Below are 18,559 nucleotides of genomic sequence, written 5' to 3' on the forward strand. Positions count from 1 at the left end.
GTAGTCAACAACTGCCCTCTTCTGCTCACAAATCCTTTCCAAAATATGCAGTGTAGAGTTTCAATGCATGGGGAGGACATCACACACCAGTCAGTCAGCCAGAAGCACGGCAAGGGCAGATGAAGCTCTAGCTGACTTTCTAAAATGGGTACGCAGAGCCTCGTATTATTCCTAGCAGATCTGGCACCTCTGTGTCACTTTTCTGAAAACGTTGAACAATGAGGTTAAGCACATGGGCCAGGCACCTGGTTCCAGCCATTGTCACACACGACCATACCTGGCTGTAGGTACAGCGGTGTCAGCCACAGATCTGCCTGCTCTTTCAGAGCTGTCCACAACTCTTCATCATTGTGCGGTTTGTCACCTAAGCATATTAGCTTCAGCACAGTCTGTTGCCCCTTGGCTGAGGCAGTGCTGCAGTTCTTCCAGCTTGTGACTGATGTGTTACTTTCGGAGATGGAGGCTGAAGAGGACACCAAGGAGGAGGTGGTGCAGGAGCTGTAAACTGTGGGGGATACCCAGATTGACGTAGTGGAATACTCGGGGTTGAGAGGACATGCACCATCCCAAGGTCGGACTGGGTCCCAGCTTTCACTATGTTAACCCAGTGTATCGTTCGTGAGATATACAGTCCCTGACCACAAGCACTTGCCCACGTGTCTGTGGTTAGGTGGATTTTCCCAATAACAGCATTATGAAGGGCACGGGTAATGTTATTGGACACGTGCCTTTGTAATGCCAGGATGGCACACCGGTACAAATAGTCCCACATGTTTGAGGCCTCGGGGTGATCCTCGACTCTGCCCTCTCTTTCAAAATACATATCCAAGCCCTTGCCTCCTCCTGCCTACTACAACTCAAAAACATTTCTAGGATCCGTACATTACAAGAAACTGCAAAAATGTTTTTGCACACCCTCATGATCTCCCACCTCCACTATTGCAACCTTCTACTCTCTGGCCTCCCCTCTAGCACTTTTGCACCACTCCAATCTATCCTAAAGTCTGATGCCTGAGTAATCCAACTGTCCCTCTTATTCCCCAGCCTCTCCTCTCTGCCAGGCTCTTCACTGCCTTCCAATTGCCCAGAGGCTACAGTTCAAAACCCTATGACATGCAAAGCCTTCCGCAACCTGTCTCCATACATCTGTAACATGGTCTCCCAATGTCCGACTGGGTCATGGCTTCCTCTACGCTAACCCAGCGTGCCGTCAGCGAGATGTACCATCCCTGCCCACAAGCACTTCTCCACGTGTCCGTGGTTAGGTGCACTTTCCCTGTAATAGCATTGTTGAGGGCCCGGCTAATATTGTGGAACACGTACTTGCTTGAGTAATGTCGTAATGGCCGGAAAAAATTGTGGCGGCTGGGTAACGAGTATCTTGTGATGGCCATCAGGTTGCGGAAAGCTTACATCTCCCATGGCCTAAAATGCAACATTTCAAGCGCAAGCAGAGGAGAAATGTGAGAATTTAGTACTGTGGCGTTGGCTGCGTATTTCCGCTTGCGTTCCAAGGACTGGGGTATGGACAAGGACGATGACGTGCTTGTTAATGGTGCTAGTTGAGTTTGTGTGCAACTGCAGATACAGGGCATGACACATCTTTGCATGCACCTTGGACAGGGGATTGGCTTGCATGCATAACATCGGAAGAAGCAGTGGTATCACCGCAGACACTTCATGGAGCCTTGTGTTCAACCAACAAAGTCGGGTGCTTTGCTGCTATGTGCCTGATCATGCTTGTGGTGGTTAGGATGGGAGTTTTGCTACCCCTGCTGATGTGGGCATGGCCGGTGGTGCAAATGGCCTTTTTGGTGTTATTGGCACAGTCTTTAAAAAACAATCAGGCTGTTACGGGGACATTCAGTGTCTCCCTCTCCCACAACACCTCCTCACCTCAACCACGGTCTTTCAGTGTTCCCCAAGGCTCAGTTCTAGGACCACTACTTTTCTCCAGCTACACCTTCGGCCTGGGACAGCTGATGTAATGGCACGGTTTGCAATATCATCAGTACGCCGATGACATGCAGATCTACCTATCTGTACCTGACATCACCTCCTTACTGACCAAAATCACATGTCTTCCTGCTATTTCATTCTTCTTTTCTGCTCGCCTTCAAAAAGTGGACATGGACAAAACAGAATACATTATTATACATTACACTTCCTCCTTCGGCCTCACTCAATGGTCTTCTGCAGCCACTCACAAAGACGGTCACACACTGGACCTCATCTTCACCTGCCTCTGCTCTCTATCTAACCTCTCTAACTCACCTCTTCCACTCTCTGACCACAACCTTCTCACATTCTCATCTCGCTCCACTCCAAGTCTACAATCCCCACCCCACAAACTTTCACACCCTCGCAGAAATCTTAAACATCTTGACCTACATTCATTCTCTGAATCCCTCCTCTCTCTCACAGACATAAGTTCCATACACAATGCGGATGACGCTGCCGCTCTATATAACACCACAATAGCTGTAGCTTTGGAATCTGCTGCCCCACTTACACATACCAAAGCTCGCAATATCAACAGACAGCCCTGGCACACCAGCCTGACCAAAGAACTGAGGCGAGCTTCCAGGGCTGCTGAGCGCAGATGGAAAAGATCCCACTCTAACGAGCACTTCATTGCATTCAAACAGTCCCTCACTACTTTCAAGACCACACTCACCACAGCTAAACAAACCTACTTCTCATCTCTCATATCCTCTCTGTCTCACAACCCTAAACAGTTATTCAACACCTTCAATTCTCTCCTCCGTCCCCCAGCACCTCCTCCCTCCCCACTTATCTCCGCTGAAGACTTTGCCTCATTTTTCAAGCAGAAGATTGATAGCATTAGAGACAGTTTTGGTCAACAACCCCCAGAGCCCTTCCTCCCGACTTCCCAGCCCTCCACCTCCAAAACCAACTTCTCCACCATTACAGAAGATCAACTCTCCACTCTACTCTCAAAATCGCATCTCACCACCTGTACACTTGACCCGCTCCCATCCCACCTCATCCCAAACCTCACCACAGTCTTCATCCCAACCCTAACCCATCTCTTCAACCTATCACTAACAACTGGTGTTTTTCCCCTCAAGCTTTAAACATGCCTCCATCACACCTATCCTCAAAAAGCCTTCTCTTGACCCATCCTCTGTATCTAGCTATCGCCCTATATCACTTCTCCCCTATGCCTCCCAACTACTGGAACAACACGTTTACCTTGAACTGTCCTCCCATCTCTCTTCTTGCTCCCTCTTCGACCGCCTACAATCTGGCTTCCAGTCACACCATTCCACTGAAACTGCCCTAACTAAAGTCACCAATGACCTCTTAACCGCCAAGAGCAAGCGACACTACTCTGTCCTCCTCCTCCTCGACCTGTCGGCTGCCTTTGACACAGTGGACCATTCCCTATTATTACAGACCCTCTCATCCCTTGGCATCACAGACTTGGCCCTATCCTGGATCTCATCATACCTAACAGACCGGACATTGAGCGTCTCCCACTCACACACCACCTCCTCACCTCGCCCTCTATCTGTCGGGGTCCCACAAGGTTCAGTCCTTGGGCCCCTGCTCTTCTCCATTTACACCTTTGGCCTGGGACAGCTCATAGAATCTCATGGCTTTCAGTATCACCTCTATGCTGACGACACACAGATCTACATCTCTGGACCAGATATCACCTCCCTTCTAACCAGAATCCCTCAATGTCTGTCCACTATTTCATCCTTCTTCTCCGCTAGATTTCTGAAACTTAACATGGACAAAACAGAATTCATCATCTTTCCCCCATCTCACGCGACCCCCCCAACGAGCCTATCCATTACAGTAAATGGCTGCCCACTCTCACCAGTCCCACAAGCTCGCTGCCTCAGGGTGATCCTTGACGCTGATCTCTCCTTCAAACCACATATCCAAGCCCTTTCCACTTCCTGCTGACTTCAACTCAAAAATATTTCACGAATCCGTTCATTCCTCAACCATGAATCTGCAAAAACCCTAGTCCATGCCCTCATCATCTCTCGCCTTGACTACTGCAACCTCCTGCTCTGTGGCCTCCCCTCTAACACTCTCGCACCCCTCAAATCTATTCTAAACTCTGCTGCCCGACTAATCCACCTGTCCCCCCGCTATTCCCCGGCCTCTCCCCTCTGTCAATCCCTTCACTGGCTCCCCATTGCCCAGAGACTCCAGTACAAAAGCCTAACCATGACATACAAAGCCATCCACAACCTGTCTCCTCCATACATCTGTGACCTCGTCTCCCGGTACTTACCTACAAGCAACCTCCGATCCTCACAAGATCTCCTACTCTACTCCCCTCTTATCTCCTCTTCCCACAATCGTATACAAGATTTCTCTCGCGTATCACCCCTACTCTGGAACCCTCTACCACAACACATCAGACTCTCGCCTACCATCGAAACCTTCAAAAAGAACCTGAAGACCCACCTCTTCCGACAAGCCTACAACCTGCAGTAACCACCGACCTACCAAACCGCTGCATGACCAGTTCTATCCTCGCCTACTGTATCCTCACCCATCCCTTGTAGATTGTGAGCCTTCGCGGGCAGGGTCCTCACTCCTCCTGTACCAGTTATGACTTGTATTGTTTAAGATTATTGTACTTGTTTTTATTTTGTATACCCCTCCTCGCATGTAAAGCGCCATGGAATAAATGGCGCTATAACAATAAATAATAATAACATTATCTTTCAACCATCTCACGCTAAATAGACATGAGAGCTGTGTATGTATCATTTGGTACCACTTTAGTAAGAGGGAAACTTTGCCCAAGAGAAAATGATTTTCCAGACATTCACTGCCTTTTTTGAACATTTTTGCAGCTGTGATCTTCATCTTCTGCTGTGGATGTGGTAAATTTCAAAGTTGTCATCAATACCATCATCGTCCATATCTTGTAAAGCGGAAATCTGGTGTTTTCCAGGGTCGTGGTTATCTACGTTTAGTGGCATTCCTTTAACAGTGTTCATTACACTAGAACAAAGAATTTTCGACTGACATATGGATATTATTGGTAATATGTATGGGTGAAGATGAAGAAGCTTGTGCCACGGGTGTGTTTATAGTTACGGACGGTGCACTCCTCTTTAAACTTAGTTTTTCACAAGCATCCATCAGTTTGTTTGGTTTTTCTCCAATACTGATCTGCTATGTCTAATTCAGCATCTCACAAACATGTTGCTCTTTGCCCTTTAGACAGACACGTGCGTCTTTGGCAACATAATTTTGACAGGCATTTTTTAGGCAGAGTCTAACACACGCATCTGTTACACCGATCTTCTGACGGGCATGAAACACATTCTGGTAATTGGTGGTGGCTAAACGACTAATCATTGTATGCTGTATCCTGGATCTCATACCTCCAATAGCAACCGCTGTTATTAATCATGTACGTTCCCATTCCTGTCATCACCATGCCCTTTTTCCTGATCACTTCAACTGATCCAACGATTCGTCCGCCTTTTTTTTTTTTTAAACTGCACCTTCCCAGCAGCAACTGTGTAGGAAACCACTTTACAATTTTGCAAGGTGTTTATGATGCCCGTAAGCAATTCAAAAAAAAAAATTAACCCCCATGGAGAAATGTTTGACAACCCATGCACTTAGTGTATGGGCATTACAAGTCTAGGAGACCCGTTCCCTTACATTGGGCCTACTTTTTACATTGGGCCTACTTTTTAATGAGGCCTTCCTCCACCTTTCATCATTTTCCACCACTAGATATCCAGGGTTCAAGTGTTCCATTCTGCAACAGACAATTTTTTGGCAAGGGTGTCTATGATCCCCATGAAATATTTAAAAAATGTATCCCCCATTGGGGAATTGTTTGTCAGCTCATGCACTCCATTACAAGTCTCAGAGACCCACACCCCTACATTGGGCCTTCTTCTTAACTCAGTTTCTTGCAATATATCTTCCATATCTCCAACTACATGACCTGGGTGAATGTGTTCTGTACTGTTAAAGGCCACTGAATTTTGGGCAAGGAGGGCTGTGATGGCAATAGTATATTTTTAAAAAAGGTACACCTCATTGGTGAAACCATATCCTTGTTGGCAAAGACTTCATAACATGTGTACCTTAAAGAGCTCACTTGAAAAGCTCCTTTTTGTGTTGCCTGGTTACTCACATTGGACACAATACACTTCATATAAATTTGATAAAGCATTGCTGTTAGTTTGGTTCAGTAGTTCATTACAAATATTTATTTGTCCACTACATTAGTTTCTCTCCTTGAGAGCAGTAACTTTGGCTGCATCAAATATACAAATGGCGAATTTACAAATGGCGATTTGGAATCCAGATTGAAATATACCGAATGCATTCAGACAATTACATAGCTGCATTGTAAAACATTTACAAATGTGACAGACAATGCTCATTAGTGACACAATCTTGAGAAATGTTTGTTTATTCACTTCACAAACAGTTCTAAGCTTCTATATGTTTGTTGTTTGTCATTGTAAAACATGAAGGTTTACTGAACCTCTGCCTGTGGTGGTTTTCTCTAAATCCTTGTGGCTTTTATTCTCTACTAGATGGTGGCCCGATTCTAACGCATCGGGTAGTCTAGAACAGGGGTCCCCAACTCCAGTCCTCAAGGCCCACCAACATGTCATGTTTTCAGGATTTCCTTAGTCTTGCCCAGGTAATAATTGCATCACCTGTGCAATGCAAAGGAAATCCTGAAAACATGACCTGTTGGTGGGCCTTGAGGACTGGAGTTGGGGACCCCTGGTCTAGAATATGCATGTCCACGTAGTATATTGCCCAGCCATGTAGTATATTGCCCAGCCACGTAGTATATTGCCCATCGACATAGTATATTGCCCGGCGACGCAGTATATTGCCCAGCCACGTAGTATATTGCCCAGTTACATAGTATATTGCCCAATTACGTAGTATATGTCCCAGGCACGTAGTATATTGCACAGTGACGTAGTATATTGGCCAGCGACGTAGTATGTTGCCCAGTCACATAGTATATTGCCCAGTCACGTAGTATATTGCCCAGCCACATAGTATAGAGCCCAGAGCCACATAGTATATTTCCCAGCGACGTTTTATATTGTCCAGCCACGTAGTATACAGCACAGAGCCACGTAGTATATTGCACAGCAATGTAGTATATTGCCCAGTGATGTAGTATATTGCACAGCGACGTAGTATACAGCACAGAGGCACGTAGTATATTGCCCAGTGACGCCACGTATGTTACAGGTTAAAAAAATAAAAAATAAACATACCTAGCGATCCGAGGGCCCCTTGTAGTTTAACATACTCACCATTCTCGTCACTGCTCCTCTGCGTCTCGTTTCTCCGCCTCACGGAATCCTGTGCAGATGGGCGCGCGGCTGCTGCCATCTTGCGTTCCCAGGATGCTTTGCGAGACCGCTAGGTCTTGTGGGTAATTTCACAAAGCATCACTGGGAAAGGAAGATGGCGGCAGGAGCGAGCGACTCAGCGGACAACGGAGGGTGAGTATAGCAGGTTTTTTGTTTTTTTCCTATTTTTAACATTACTTTTTTTTACTATTGATGCTGCATAAGCAGCATCAATAGTAAAAGGTTTGGGACACACAGGGTTAATAGCTGCGGTAACGGAATGCGTTACCCGCGGCATAACGCGGTCCGTTACCACCAGCATTAACCCTGTGTTAGCGGTGACCGGAGGGGAGTATGGAGCGGGCGCCGGGGACACTGACTGCGGGGAGTAAGCAGCGGAGCGCCGGGGACTCTGACTGCGGGGAGCGGAGCGCTGGGGATACTGATTGCTGGGGATACTGACTGCAGGGAGCGGAGCGGCGGGGACACTGCGGGGAGCGGAGCGACGGGGACACTGACTGCGGGGATTATGGAGCGGCCATTTTCTTCCGGACTGTGCCCGTCGCTGTTTGGTCTTGGCTGTTTTGCGGCGACCAATCAGCGACTTGGATTTCCATGATAGACAGAGGCCACAACCAATGAATATCCGTGACAGAAGGACAGACAGACGGAAGTACCCCTTTAGAAAATTATGTATATAGAAGGGTTTATGGCCCCTCGTCTGATGACTCCATGATATCTCAGTTTCATCTGACCTTGAAAGCTGGCTCTTGAAGGCCTGGGTGAAACTAGAGTTACTACATAGTGTAAATCACTATATAAGACCAGAGAAACATGACTAAGACAGATGCAAAAACTGGGGTACCTGAACATGTACAGTGTGCTCATACCTGGATAATTGGGGAAGCTTATGTAGTGTAGGTTATCTCCCAGAGATTCTCTGTTTTGGTGTTGCTTCTCTGATATTCCGACTACTATAACCTCCTGCTCTGTGGCCTCCCCTCGAACACTCTCGTATCCCTCCAATCTATTCCAAACTCAGCTGCCCGACTAATCCACCTGTCCCCCTGCTATTCCCTGGTGTCGCCCCTCTGTCAATCCCTTCACTGGCTCCCCATTACCCAGAGACTCCAGTACAAAAGCCTAACCATGACATACAAAACCATACACAACCTATCTCCTCCATACATCTGTGACCTCGTCTCCCGGTACTTTCCTGCACGCAACCTCCGATCCTCACAAGATCTCCTTCTCTACTCCCCTCTTATCTCCTCTTCCCACAATCGCATACAAGATTTCTCTCGTGCATCACCCCTACTCTGGAACTCTCTACCACAACATATCAGACTCTCACCTACCATCGAAACCTTCAAAAGAACCTGAAGACCTACCTCTTTTGGCAAGCATACAACCTGCAGTAATCACCGATCCACCAAACCACTGCACGACCAGCTCTATCCTTACCTACTGTATCCTCACCCATCCCTTGTAGATTCTGAGCCCCCGTGGGCAGGGTCCTCTCTCCTGTACCAGTTGTGACTTGTATGGTTCAAGATTATTGTACCTGTTTTTATTATGTATACCCCTCCTCACATGTAAAGCACCATGGAATAAATGGCGCTATAATAAATAATAATATTCCAGACGGATGATATTTAAAAGCCTCTTGGTGATGATGTAAGTATACTCTATATAGTTAATCTTTATACTTAATCATTTTATGTAGTTAATCCTTATATGTACTTAACCTTTGTATGTTAACATATACAAAAGTGTATGCACTCATACTATTCCTTTAATTTTGTACTTTGCAATAAAACTGAGTTGTATTGCAAGTATTAGCCTTCTTTAAAGCCGTATCTGAACCTTACTGTTAAAAACTCGGCAAATAAAATTGCTAAATTCTCCTGTAAATAATTCTGCAAAGAAGGAACCATCAGGGTATGTGCACACGTCAGGATTTCTTGCAAAAATTTTCCTGACAAAAACCGGACATTTCTGCCAGAAATCCACATGCGTTTTTTTCGCGTTTTTTTCATGCGTTTTTGACGCGTTTTTGGTGTGTTTTTTGTGCGTTTTTTCCCAAGTGCATAGAATAGTGGGAAAAACGCAGAAAATCTGCAAAATTAATGAACATGCTGCTTTTTTTTACCGCGATGCATTTTTTTTTTTTTTTGCGGAAAAAAAACACATCATGTGCACAAAACATGCAGAATGCATTCTAAATAATAGGATGCATAATGTATGCATTTTTAATGAGTTTTATAGCGTTTTTACCGCGAAAAAACGTGTAAAAAACGCGAAAAAACCTGAACGTGTGCACATAGCCTCATACCGTTAAAAAATACAAAAAGTTGATTGTCCTTCAATGTAGTGCATCCTACTCTCAACATATTGTTGGGATCTCATTACCATGCGAAAAGAGTTTGGCAGCTTGACGTTTCATGGTCCCCATTTTTTTTTTCAAACTAACAGTCTCCTGTCTCCAATGAAGTCATTCACACTGCATTGTTTGGTATTCTCAAAATCTTAACTGAAAACAGACATCATTTTGTGTCACATTAATAAACTTTATAGTCTTGCAAGGATTTTAAGTATTCTGTTTCACTCGCTTTTGGACTTATTGGTGATATTTTTATCAGCCACAACTCTGAAGTTTTGGCAAGTTTTGGTGGAAGAGATACAGATTCCTTCCTTTTTTCCCTTGCAGTCAGTTCTCCTTAACTCTGTGTGTGATTTAATATGTGAATTTTTATTTGAACATTGATAAATGGATTTGGTAGGGGAGGATTGCACTTTTCTGACATTTGAAAAAAATCTTTTGGAACCATGCCATGTTTAACGTCCACCATCTTGAAATGTACGATCTTTGCCTTCAGTTTAATAGTTCAATGAATGCTTTTCTTTTCCATCAGAAGACAATTTCAGGGAAGCAACATTTTCTTTATCTGATACAATAACAGTTGAAAAAAAAAATTAATGATCTTCAAGTGTTTCTGTGGAGAAAATGCACACTTAGCATGATGGTGGAATTATTTTTTTTGGCATGGAAATGCCATTTACTTTGATATGTTGGAAATTCTGCACTAAAGCCCCATTAATAATCACTTTGGTAGATTAACTTATCCCTTTTACGTCTATCATTGGTGACTTCTGGATGTACAAAATGCGTATTGTGAAGTGGATTTTCATGGGCCCATCCAATATGTGGGTTCCAAGGCGTATTGGGGTGCACATGTGTGACTATGCAGCAGGGCTGGCCTTCCTGCCAATGTGTAAAACAAGGGAGTACGGGCGTCCAAAATGCATATTGTGACGTGGATTTTCATGGGCCCATCCAGTATGTGGGTTCCAAGGCGTAATGCGGTGCATATGACTATGCAGCAGGGCTGGCCTTGCTGCCAATGTGTAAAACAAAGGAGGCTTATTGTAAATAAAATGCTTATTGGGGTGCATATGAATTGGTAGCAGGGCAGGCCTTTCATTCAATGCAACATTTTTTCAGGAGGCCCTCCTGGACATCTTATGAAAGGGGTATTGTGGTGCGTTGTAATTTTTGGCAGCCCATCCACTCACAGCATAGGCTACAAAAGTTTAGGAGACCCATAGTTTAATAATGGCCCTTTAAGAAGATTAATGCCACCTGATGCACCAGTACAAATAGGCTCTGTGACTAAGAGTCCCTCCTTCATAACTGAAACAAGATGAGTCTGCATTTGTGTCACACACCACATGGCCAACTAGGGTTGTTAAATGTTACAATGACGTTTCCCAGTGAATGCATTTGTAGTGGTTAAAAGCAATGTTAAAGTTGAAAAACGCTTCAAAAATGCTGCGTATGAAGTAAGCCCAAGTGGGGGGAGGAAATTTTCGGTCTGGGGTTAATTATTTGGCCTTACAGGCAAGTCATTAGCCTGCAAAGGATGTATCTTAACATATTTCCCAGTAAAATCTGTTTTGGTTTCGTTTTAGTGTGTTTTTTGTGACACTGGGAACAATGGCATGAATCTCAGAAACAATTTCTTACAGTTGTGAACTAGGAGTCTGGAATGCTTCCAGGGGCAATCCCCATGATGTCCCCATGTCATTTGAGCAGTGTTCCCATAATTTTCAGACATTTTTAGACCTTAAAAGGACCCGCGGGGGGATCACGGTAAAAATACTCGGGTCTCCCATAGACTTACATTGGGCTTGTTGCTCCGGTCAAGTACTAGAGTATTCCAATTTGCTCGACCCGAGGAAATAGCACCCAAGCATTTTAGTGCTCACTCTTCGCTAATACACAATAATTAAAAGGCACATAGGAATCACGGATGATGTTGATACGATCAGCAAGGTACTCCCTCAGCATCTTCCAAAACTTTGCACTCCTTGTGAGTACTCCGCGCCTCAGGGCCAGTGCGATGGGAGGATCTGAGAAAACTCTTCCAGAACTTTGCCAGTGTTCCCCTGCCTCTGCTGGATTGAAGTTATGTCTCACTCGCCTGTTCTCCTTGGTTGTCCAATGAACTGTGACTTCTGCCCCCAGCTTTTTCAGATGGGAATTTTTTTAATGATTCCGCACCAAGAACTTTCTGGTACTGCACCATTTTAGTAGACCTGCCTGCCTCTGGAAGAAGAGATTGAAGTTCTCCTTGTAGCCTGGTTCTAGAAGTGTCACAAACCAGTAATGACGCACCCAAAATTTTGAGAATACAAGGGTCACGGAAAAGACAGCGCAACATAAAGTCAGCCATGTGTGCCAGACTGCTAACAGGCAAGACTTCCGTGTCCTCACCAAGAGGATGACTGACCATGCTCTCCTCCCTGTCATCAGGCCATTCACGCTGAACAGACTGTATGATAGTTGTGCTTGTAGTACTGTCTATAGCGCATGAAAGTAACTCCTGTTCTTCCTCCTCCTTTTCCTCAATGTGAACCAATCCACGATGGGATGATATGATGCTGGGCTCTGTGTAATCACCCTGTATTGTTCATTGCTCCTGTTACGGATCTGCAACACAGGACTAAGGTAGAAGGGTTGAAACTGACCCTGCACTATGGCTAGGCTGAAACCCTACAATGGAGTTGGCGACCCATTCCTTGCGAATAGACCCACCAACGATCCTAGGTTAATCTCAAACGAAGACCTATAGATACGGGGAAGGGGTTTCCTAAAAGAACTAAGGACAGTTCAAAAACGGGTCATCTCCTAATTGAAAACACAGAGAAGGCTGCAGAAACCAATAGAAAACAGAAACTAAGGCTAGCAGAACCAGAGGTACCAGCACTGCACAAATAAAACACACAGAAGACAAAGCACCAAGCTAGAGCTCAAGCAGATTAGTACTGTTGTTCAGCAAGGAGTGGGAGGCAGGTGCTGGTTAATAAAGAGTGATACAAACACCTGACCCAAGACAAACCCAGCACCAGAGGAAAAAGACCAGCAGCCGGAACTCCACAAGAAAATGTCAGATAGTCACAAACTAAACAGATTCTAACAGTACCTCCCCTTTAACTAGGATCCCCCGGATCCTCTAGGCCGGGCCTTATTTGGAAATCTCCTGTGAAAAGCCTTAATTAACCTTGAGACTGAGACGTCCACAGCTTTCACCCAGGAATTGTCCTCGGAACCGAAATCCTTCCAGGACACAAGATACTGTTAGGCTATGTGCACACGTTCAGGAATTCATGCAGAAAATTCCTGTGGAAATCCGGACATTTCTGCCAGATTTCCGCATGAAATCCGCATGCGTTTTTTGCGTGGTTTTTGCGCGGTTTTGACACGTTCTTTGCTTGGTTTTTGCGCGTTTTTTCCCGGACATTTCCCAATGCATTAGACAGTGGGAAATCCGCGAAAATAAACGCAAAATTAATGAACAGGTTCATTATTTTCCCGCAATGCGTTTTTCATGCGGAGAAACGCACATCATGTGCACAGAAATTGTGGATTCCATTATAAATGATGGGATGCTTAATGTATGCAGATTATTTGCGGTTTTATAGCATTTTTATAGCGCAAAAACGCTAAAAAACCGCAAATAATCTGCACAAAAGCTGTTCTACCCTGTATGCACACATGGATTTTTCCTCTCTGAACCCTGTTCACACAGGTTATATACAGATGATCAGGTTTTTAAATACATCAGATAGGGATTGCATACATTAGTTAGGACTGCTCTGATAAGGGTATACCGTGAAGATTGGTAGAGCAGCTTAGTATACATTTTTTGCAAAAAACGTATCAACCAAATACCCTGTTTTTTACATCTTTTACTAGCACTTGCGGATTACTGCAACATTTTTTCAAACTGAGTGTTTTTGGTTTTACTATTCTCTTTTGTGTCTTCAGGTTTCTTGGTGGTGTGTGAACATGATCATACAGACTTGTTCACTGTGCAAGTAGCCCATGTGTTCCTGTTTCCATAATTGTTCTCTTGTGTCTACAAGACTGGGGAGTTCCACCACTCCTCTTGGGCTATCTGCACAAAAGCTGTTCTACCCTGTATGCACACATGGATTTTTCCTCTCTGAACCCTGTTCACACAGGTTATATACAGATGATCAGGTTTTTAAATACATCAGATAGGGATTGCATACATTAGTTAGGACTGCTCTGATAAGGGTATACCGTGAAGATTGGTAGAGCAGCTTAGTATACATTTTTTGCAAAAAACGTATCAACCAAATACCCTGTTTTTTACATCTTTTACTAGCACTTGCGGATTACTGCAACATTTTTTCAAACTGAGTGTTTTTGGTTTTACTATTCTCTTTTGTGTCTTAACGTGTGCACATAGCCTTACCCTCCTCTATGCCACCTGGAATGCGTGAAATCTCAAACTCGCAGTCCTCATCAATTGGAGGAGCAGACGGCATAGCCACCTTATCTGGCATATCAACCTTCTTCTGCAAAGATACATGAAAAACTGAATTAATTTTTCAGGACAAAGAAATGTCTAATCTCACCGCTGCCGAGTTGACAATGTGAACCACTTTGAAAGGTCCTACAAACTTCGGCCCCAACTTTTTAGAAGGGATCTTCAAACGCAGATTCCTAGAGGACAAACCAAACCATGTCCCCAACAACAAACCTCGCCTCCCTTCTTCTCTTGACAAAATATTTCTTAGACCTTGTAATGTCCACACGGTGTAAGGAATTTAAGAGAGAGAGTAAGCTTTAACTGTATTTTATTCTTCTCTTTTCCTCCAGCAAAACATCATAACAGCAGCATAAGATTTCCTCCTCAGGCCAGAACTGAAACTGAAACTCCTCTCAACTCCCGCCCTCGCTTTCTTAAAGAGACAGATCTAATTCTTATACATTACAGACCTCATATTAGCCTGTTTAAGATTATGGCGCACACTGGTCCTAACCCTTTCCAAATTTCCAGAAAAACTCTCCTCCTCAGGCACCGCCGCCCCAATCCTAGGAAAAGGACCGAAAATTGGATTCTTCCCAGTACAACAAAAGAAAAGAGAACACCCAGCCTAAGAAGACATATGATTATTGAGAGCAAACTCAGCTAATGGTAGATATTCCAACCACATCTCCTGTCCGTGTTAAAGAAATTGTTAAATTTCCATTCTGAATAAAATAGGAATTACTTAATATTGTCATATGTTTTTAGTTATCATCTGACTACGGGTGAACAATTTCCCGGATATTCCACATAGCAGTGGTCAAGATTTCTTAGAAATGTCAAGGACACGCTGTTTATATCCAGATTAAGGAGATATGTCTGTTTTTGTCTTTATCCACCCAAAAATCCTGAATATTCAGCCAAAATCTTATGAAGCGCAGACATGTGAAAAGCACCCCCACATTCTTCTCATGTAATTTATCTTGTATCCCAGGGTGTGTTCGACAACCCATTGTATAACATATATTTTTGCCAATTTATTATGTAACTTTATATTTCCTTTTGATCTTTGGGCTTTAAAAGGCCAGGCCCTGAAATAAAGACCAGGGTATCTTGGAAAGACAAGGACTTGTCTGTCTCTCTGATTTATTTCTCCATTCTAGTTGCCTAAGAAAAGCTATACCTGATGTTGGTTCGAGTGAGAGAAAATCTCGTCTTTAACAACTTGGAGGCCTCAGCGAGATCTTATCTGTTCTATTCCCCTTTGACTATCATTCCGGACTGAACAAAGGATACCTGCCATCTGTCCCAGAGAGAGAAAAAGAAAACCCGGGTAAGTGAGCAATTGCTCACACTTTTTTTCTGCCTCTCCGGACAAGGAGGTTGGTAAGTCAGTCTGCAGGCAATCTTCTTAGTGATATTTATACACCCAGACAGCCATGGAGGGAGTAACCATACTCTATGACTAGAGAAAAGTAGGTTTCTTCCCACCACAGAGGGAGATTATCTACTGTGAGTCAGTGGAACTATGGGTTCTCAACTGTAAGAGTCCTGGATACTGTTTAATTTATCTTAGGAGCCCTAAGAGCAGAGAGTGTGTGAACCTCTGCCACCTGACACAGTGCTGCTGAATCGTCACAAGGTACCAAAGGCAGTGATGCCGTCCCTGGTAAACATAATGCAACAGACTTATAGGACAAGAATCTGTCTACTGCAAATCTAGTCTGATTGACGTATGTGGAGTCGGGAAGGATTCTTTCCTTCCACCTCGTGGGATTTTCTGCTCCCAGGACAGTAGTATGTCCTTTTACAGGAGATCTGTTCCAAATGGAAGAACTGCCAATTTACTAAGCCAATTCATGCTTAGCTGTTTGTTTGACAAAGCCCAGTTGTAAAGAATGAAGCAACAGAAGTTGGATCTGGGTAGTAAAACACGAGTACACTGTAACCAGAGTTGGAGCCCAAGACAAAAGGTGAAGTGGTAGACCGACGATACAATGTGCGGCCACGCAACAAGGCATAAGTCAGAAGGTCTAACCCAGAGGCCTACAGCCAGAGGCAAAAAAGGCACAAGGCCCGAGGTACTAGAAAGCACAGAGGCACTCTGACACTAATGATACCCCATGAGGCACAGTGCACCGAAGCAATATGATACAATAAGATGCACATAAGTACCCATTTTGATGCATAGAGGCGTTATGAAGCCCTATGATGCAATATGAAGCAAAAAAGCACAATGAAGCAATATGAAGCAATACGATGCAATATGATGCACTACAATGCAATATGATGCAAAATAATGCATAGAGGCACAATGAAGTACTATGATGCATAGAGGCACTATGATGCCATATGATGCACAGAGGCACCATGGTGCAATATTAAGCACCATGATACCATATGATGAATAAAGGCATAATGATACAATATGAAGCACAAAGGCACTCAAAATGATTCATATAGGCACTTATAATGCAATATGATGCACAGAGGCACACAATATAATGCACAGAGGCACTATGATGCAATATGAAGCACAGAGGCACCCAATATGATGCATAGCGGCCCAATGATGCAATATGAAGCACAGAGGCACCATGAAGAATTATGATATAATATGATGCCATTGGATGCACAGAGGCACTCAATATGATGCATAGAGGCACTATGATGCAATATGAAGCACAGAGGAACTATGATACAATATGATGCACGGAGGCACTCAACATGATGCATAGAGGCACTATGATGCAATATGATGCACAGAGGCACTCAATATGATGCATAGTGGCACAATGATGCAATATGAAGCACAGAGGAACTATGATACAATATGATGGACAGAGGCACTCAACATGATGCATAGAGGCACAATGATGCAATATGAAGCACAGAGGAACTATGATACAATATGATGCACAGAGGCACTCAACATGATGCATAGAGGCACTATGATGCAATAAGATGCACAGAGGCACTCAATATAATGCATAGAAGCACTATAATACAATATGATGCAGAGGCACTCAATATAATGCACAGAGGCACTCAATATAATGCATAGAGGCACTATGATGCAATGATGCACAGAGGCATGCACTATAATGCATGGAGGCACTATGATGCAATGATGCAGAGGCACGCAATATAACGCATCATAGTGCCTCTATGCAATATGATGCACAGAGGCACTCAATATAATGCAGAGGCACTCAATATAATGCATAGAGGCAATATGATGCAGTATAATGCAGAGGCATGCAATATAATGCATAGAGGTACTCACTATAATGCTTAGAGGCACTATGATGCACAGAGGCACGCAATATAATGCAGAGAGGCACTATAATACAATATGATGCACAGAGGCACTCAATATAATGCACAGAGGCACTCAATATAATGCATAGAGGCACTAAGATGCAATATGATGCACAGAGGCACTCAATATAATGCATGGAGGCACTATGTTGCAATGATGCACAGAGGCACGCAATATATTGCATCATAGTGCCTCTATGCAATATGATGCACAGAGGCGCTCAATATAATGCATAGATGCACTATGATGCACAGAAGCACTCAATATAATGCATAGAGGCACTATGATGCAGTATAATGCACAGAGGCATGCAATATAATGCATAGAGGTACTATGATGCAATATGATGCACAGAGGCACTCAATATAATGCATAGAGGCACTAAGATGCAATATGATGCACAGAGGCACTCAATATAATGCATGGAGGCACTATGTTGCAATGATGCACAGAGGCACGCAATATATTGCATCATAGTGCCTCTATGCAATATGATGCACAGAGGCGCTCAATATAATGCATAGAGGTACTATGATGCAATATGATGCACAGAGGCATGCAATATAATGTATAGAGGTACTATAATGCACAGAGGCACTTACTATAATGCATAGAGGCACTATGATGCAATATGATGCACAGAGGCACTCAATATGATGCATAGAGCTATAGCCATGCTTGAAGGTACCAAACAGACCCACAATTACAAGCAATAGAGTAATTTCTCAGAGTTCTGGTTAAATCTCCACTCTGAATAGTACATCTCATTTGTCAGACTGACCCCACCCAAAGGAGATAATTAATGAGCCGCTGCTGGAGGGCAGTCTTCATGGAGACAATGTGCTCCATTAACACCATCTGTCCTCCAAAGGCATGGAGTAGTTAAGTTGCAAAGAAAAGTGAAACACCTGTTTATCGAACCAAAAAAATGAAAAACATGCTTCCAAAAAGACACTCTGAAGCCCAATCATAAGGCTCTGTGCAGACAAGACATGCAACTAACTGAAGTCAAATCATGAGATGTAGCCTGGACATATGGCCTTATT

At 43.9% G+C, this 18,559-nt stretch overlaps 1 protein-coding gene across 1 annotated transcript in view; it reads left to right on the forward strand.

The window, feature by feature from the left end:
- The first annotated feature begins 456 nt into the window (after nt 1-456).
- LOC138666493 (oocyte zinc finger protein XlCOF22-like) overlaps nt 457-18,559 on the forward strand; it is a 31,595-nt gene continuing 13,492 nt past the window's right edge. The window contains exon 1 of the mRNA XM_069754710.1: nt 457-500. Within this exon, the coding sequence (XP_069610811.1) occupies nt 457-500 (44 nt within the window). The remainder of the gene's footprint in view (nt 501-18,559) is intronic.

Source organism: Ranitomeya imitator, chromosome 2 (assembly GCF_032444005.1).
Source record: "Ranitomeya imitator isolate aRanImi1 chromosome 2, aRanImi1.pri, whole genome shotgun sequence".
In the NCBI taxonomy this organism is placed as follows: Eukaryota; Metazoa; Chordata; class Amphibia; order Anura; family Dendrobatidae; genus Ranitomeya; species Ranitomeya imitator.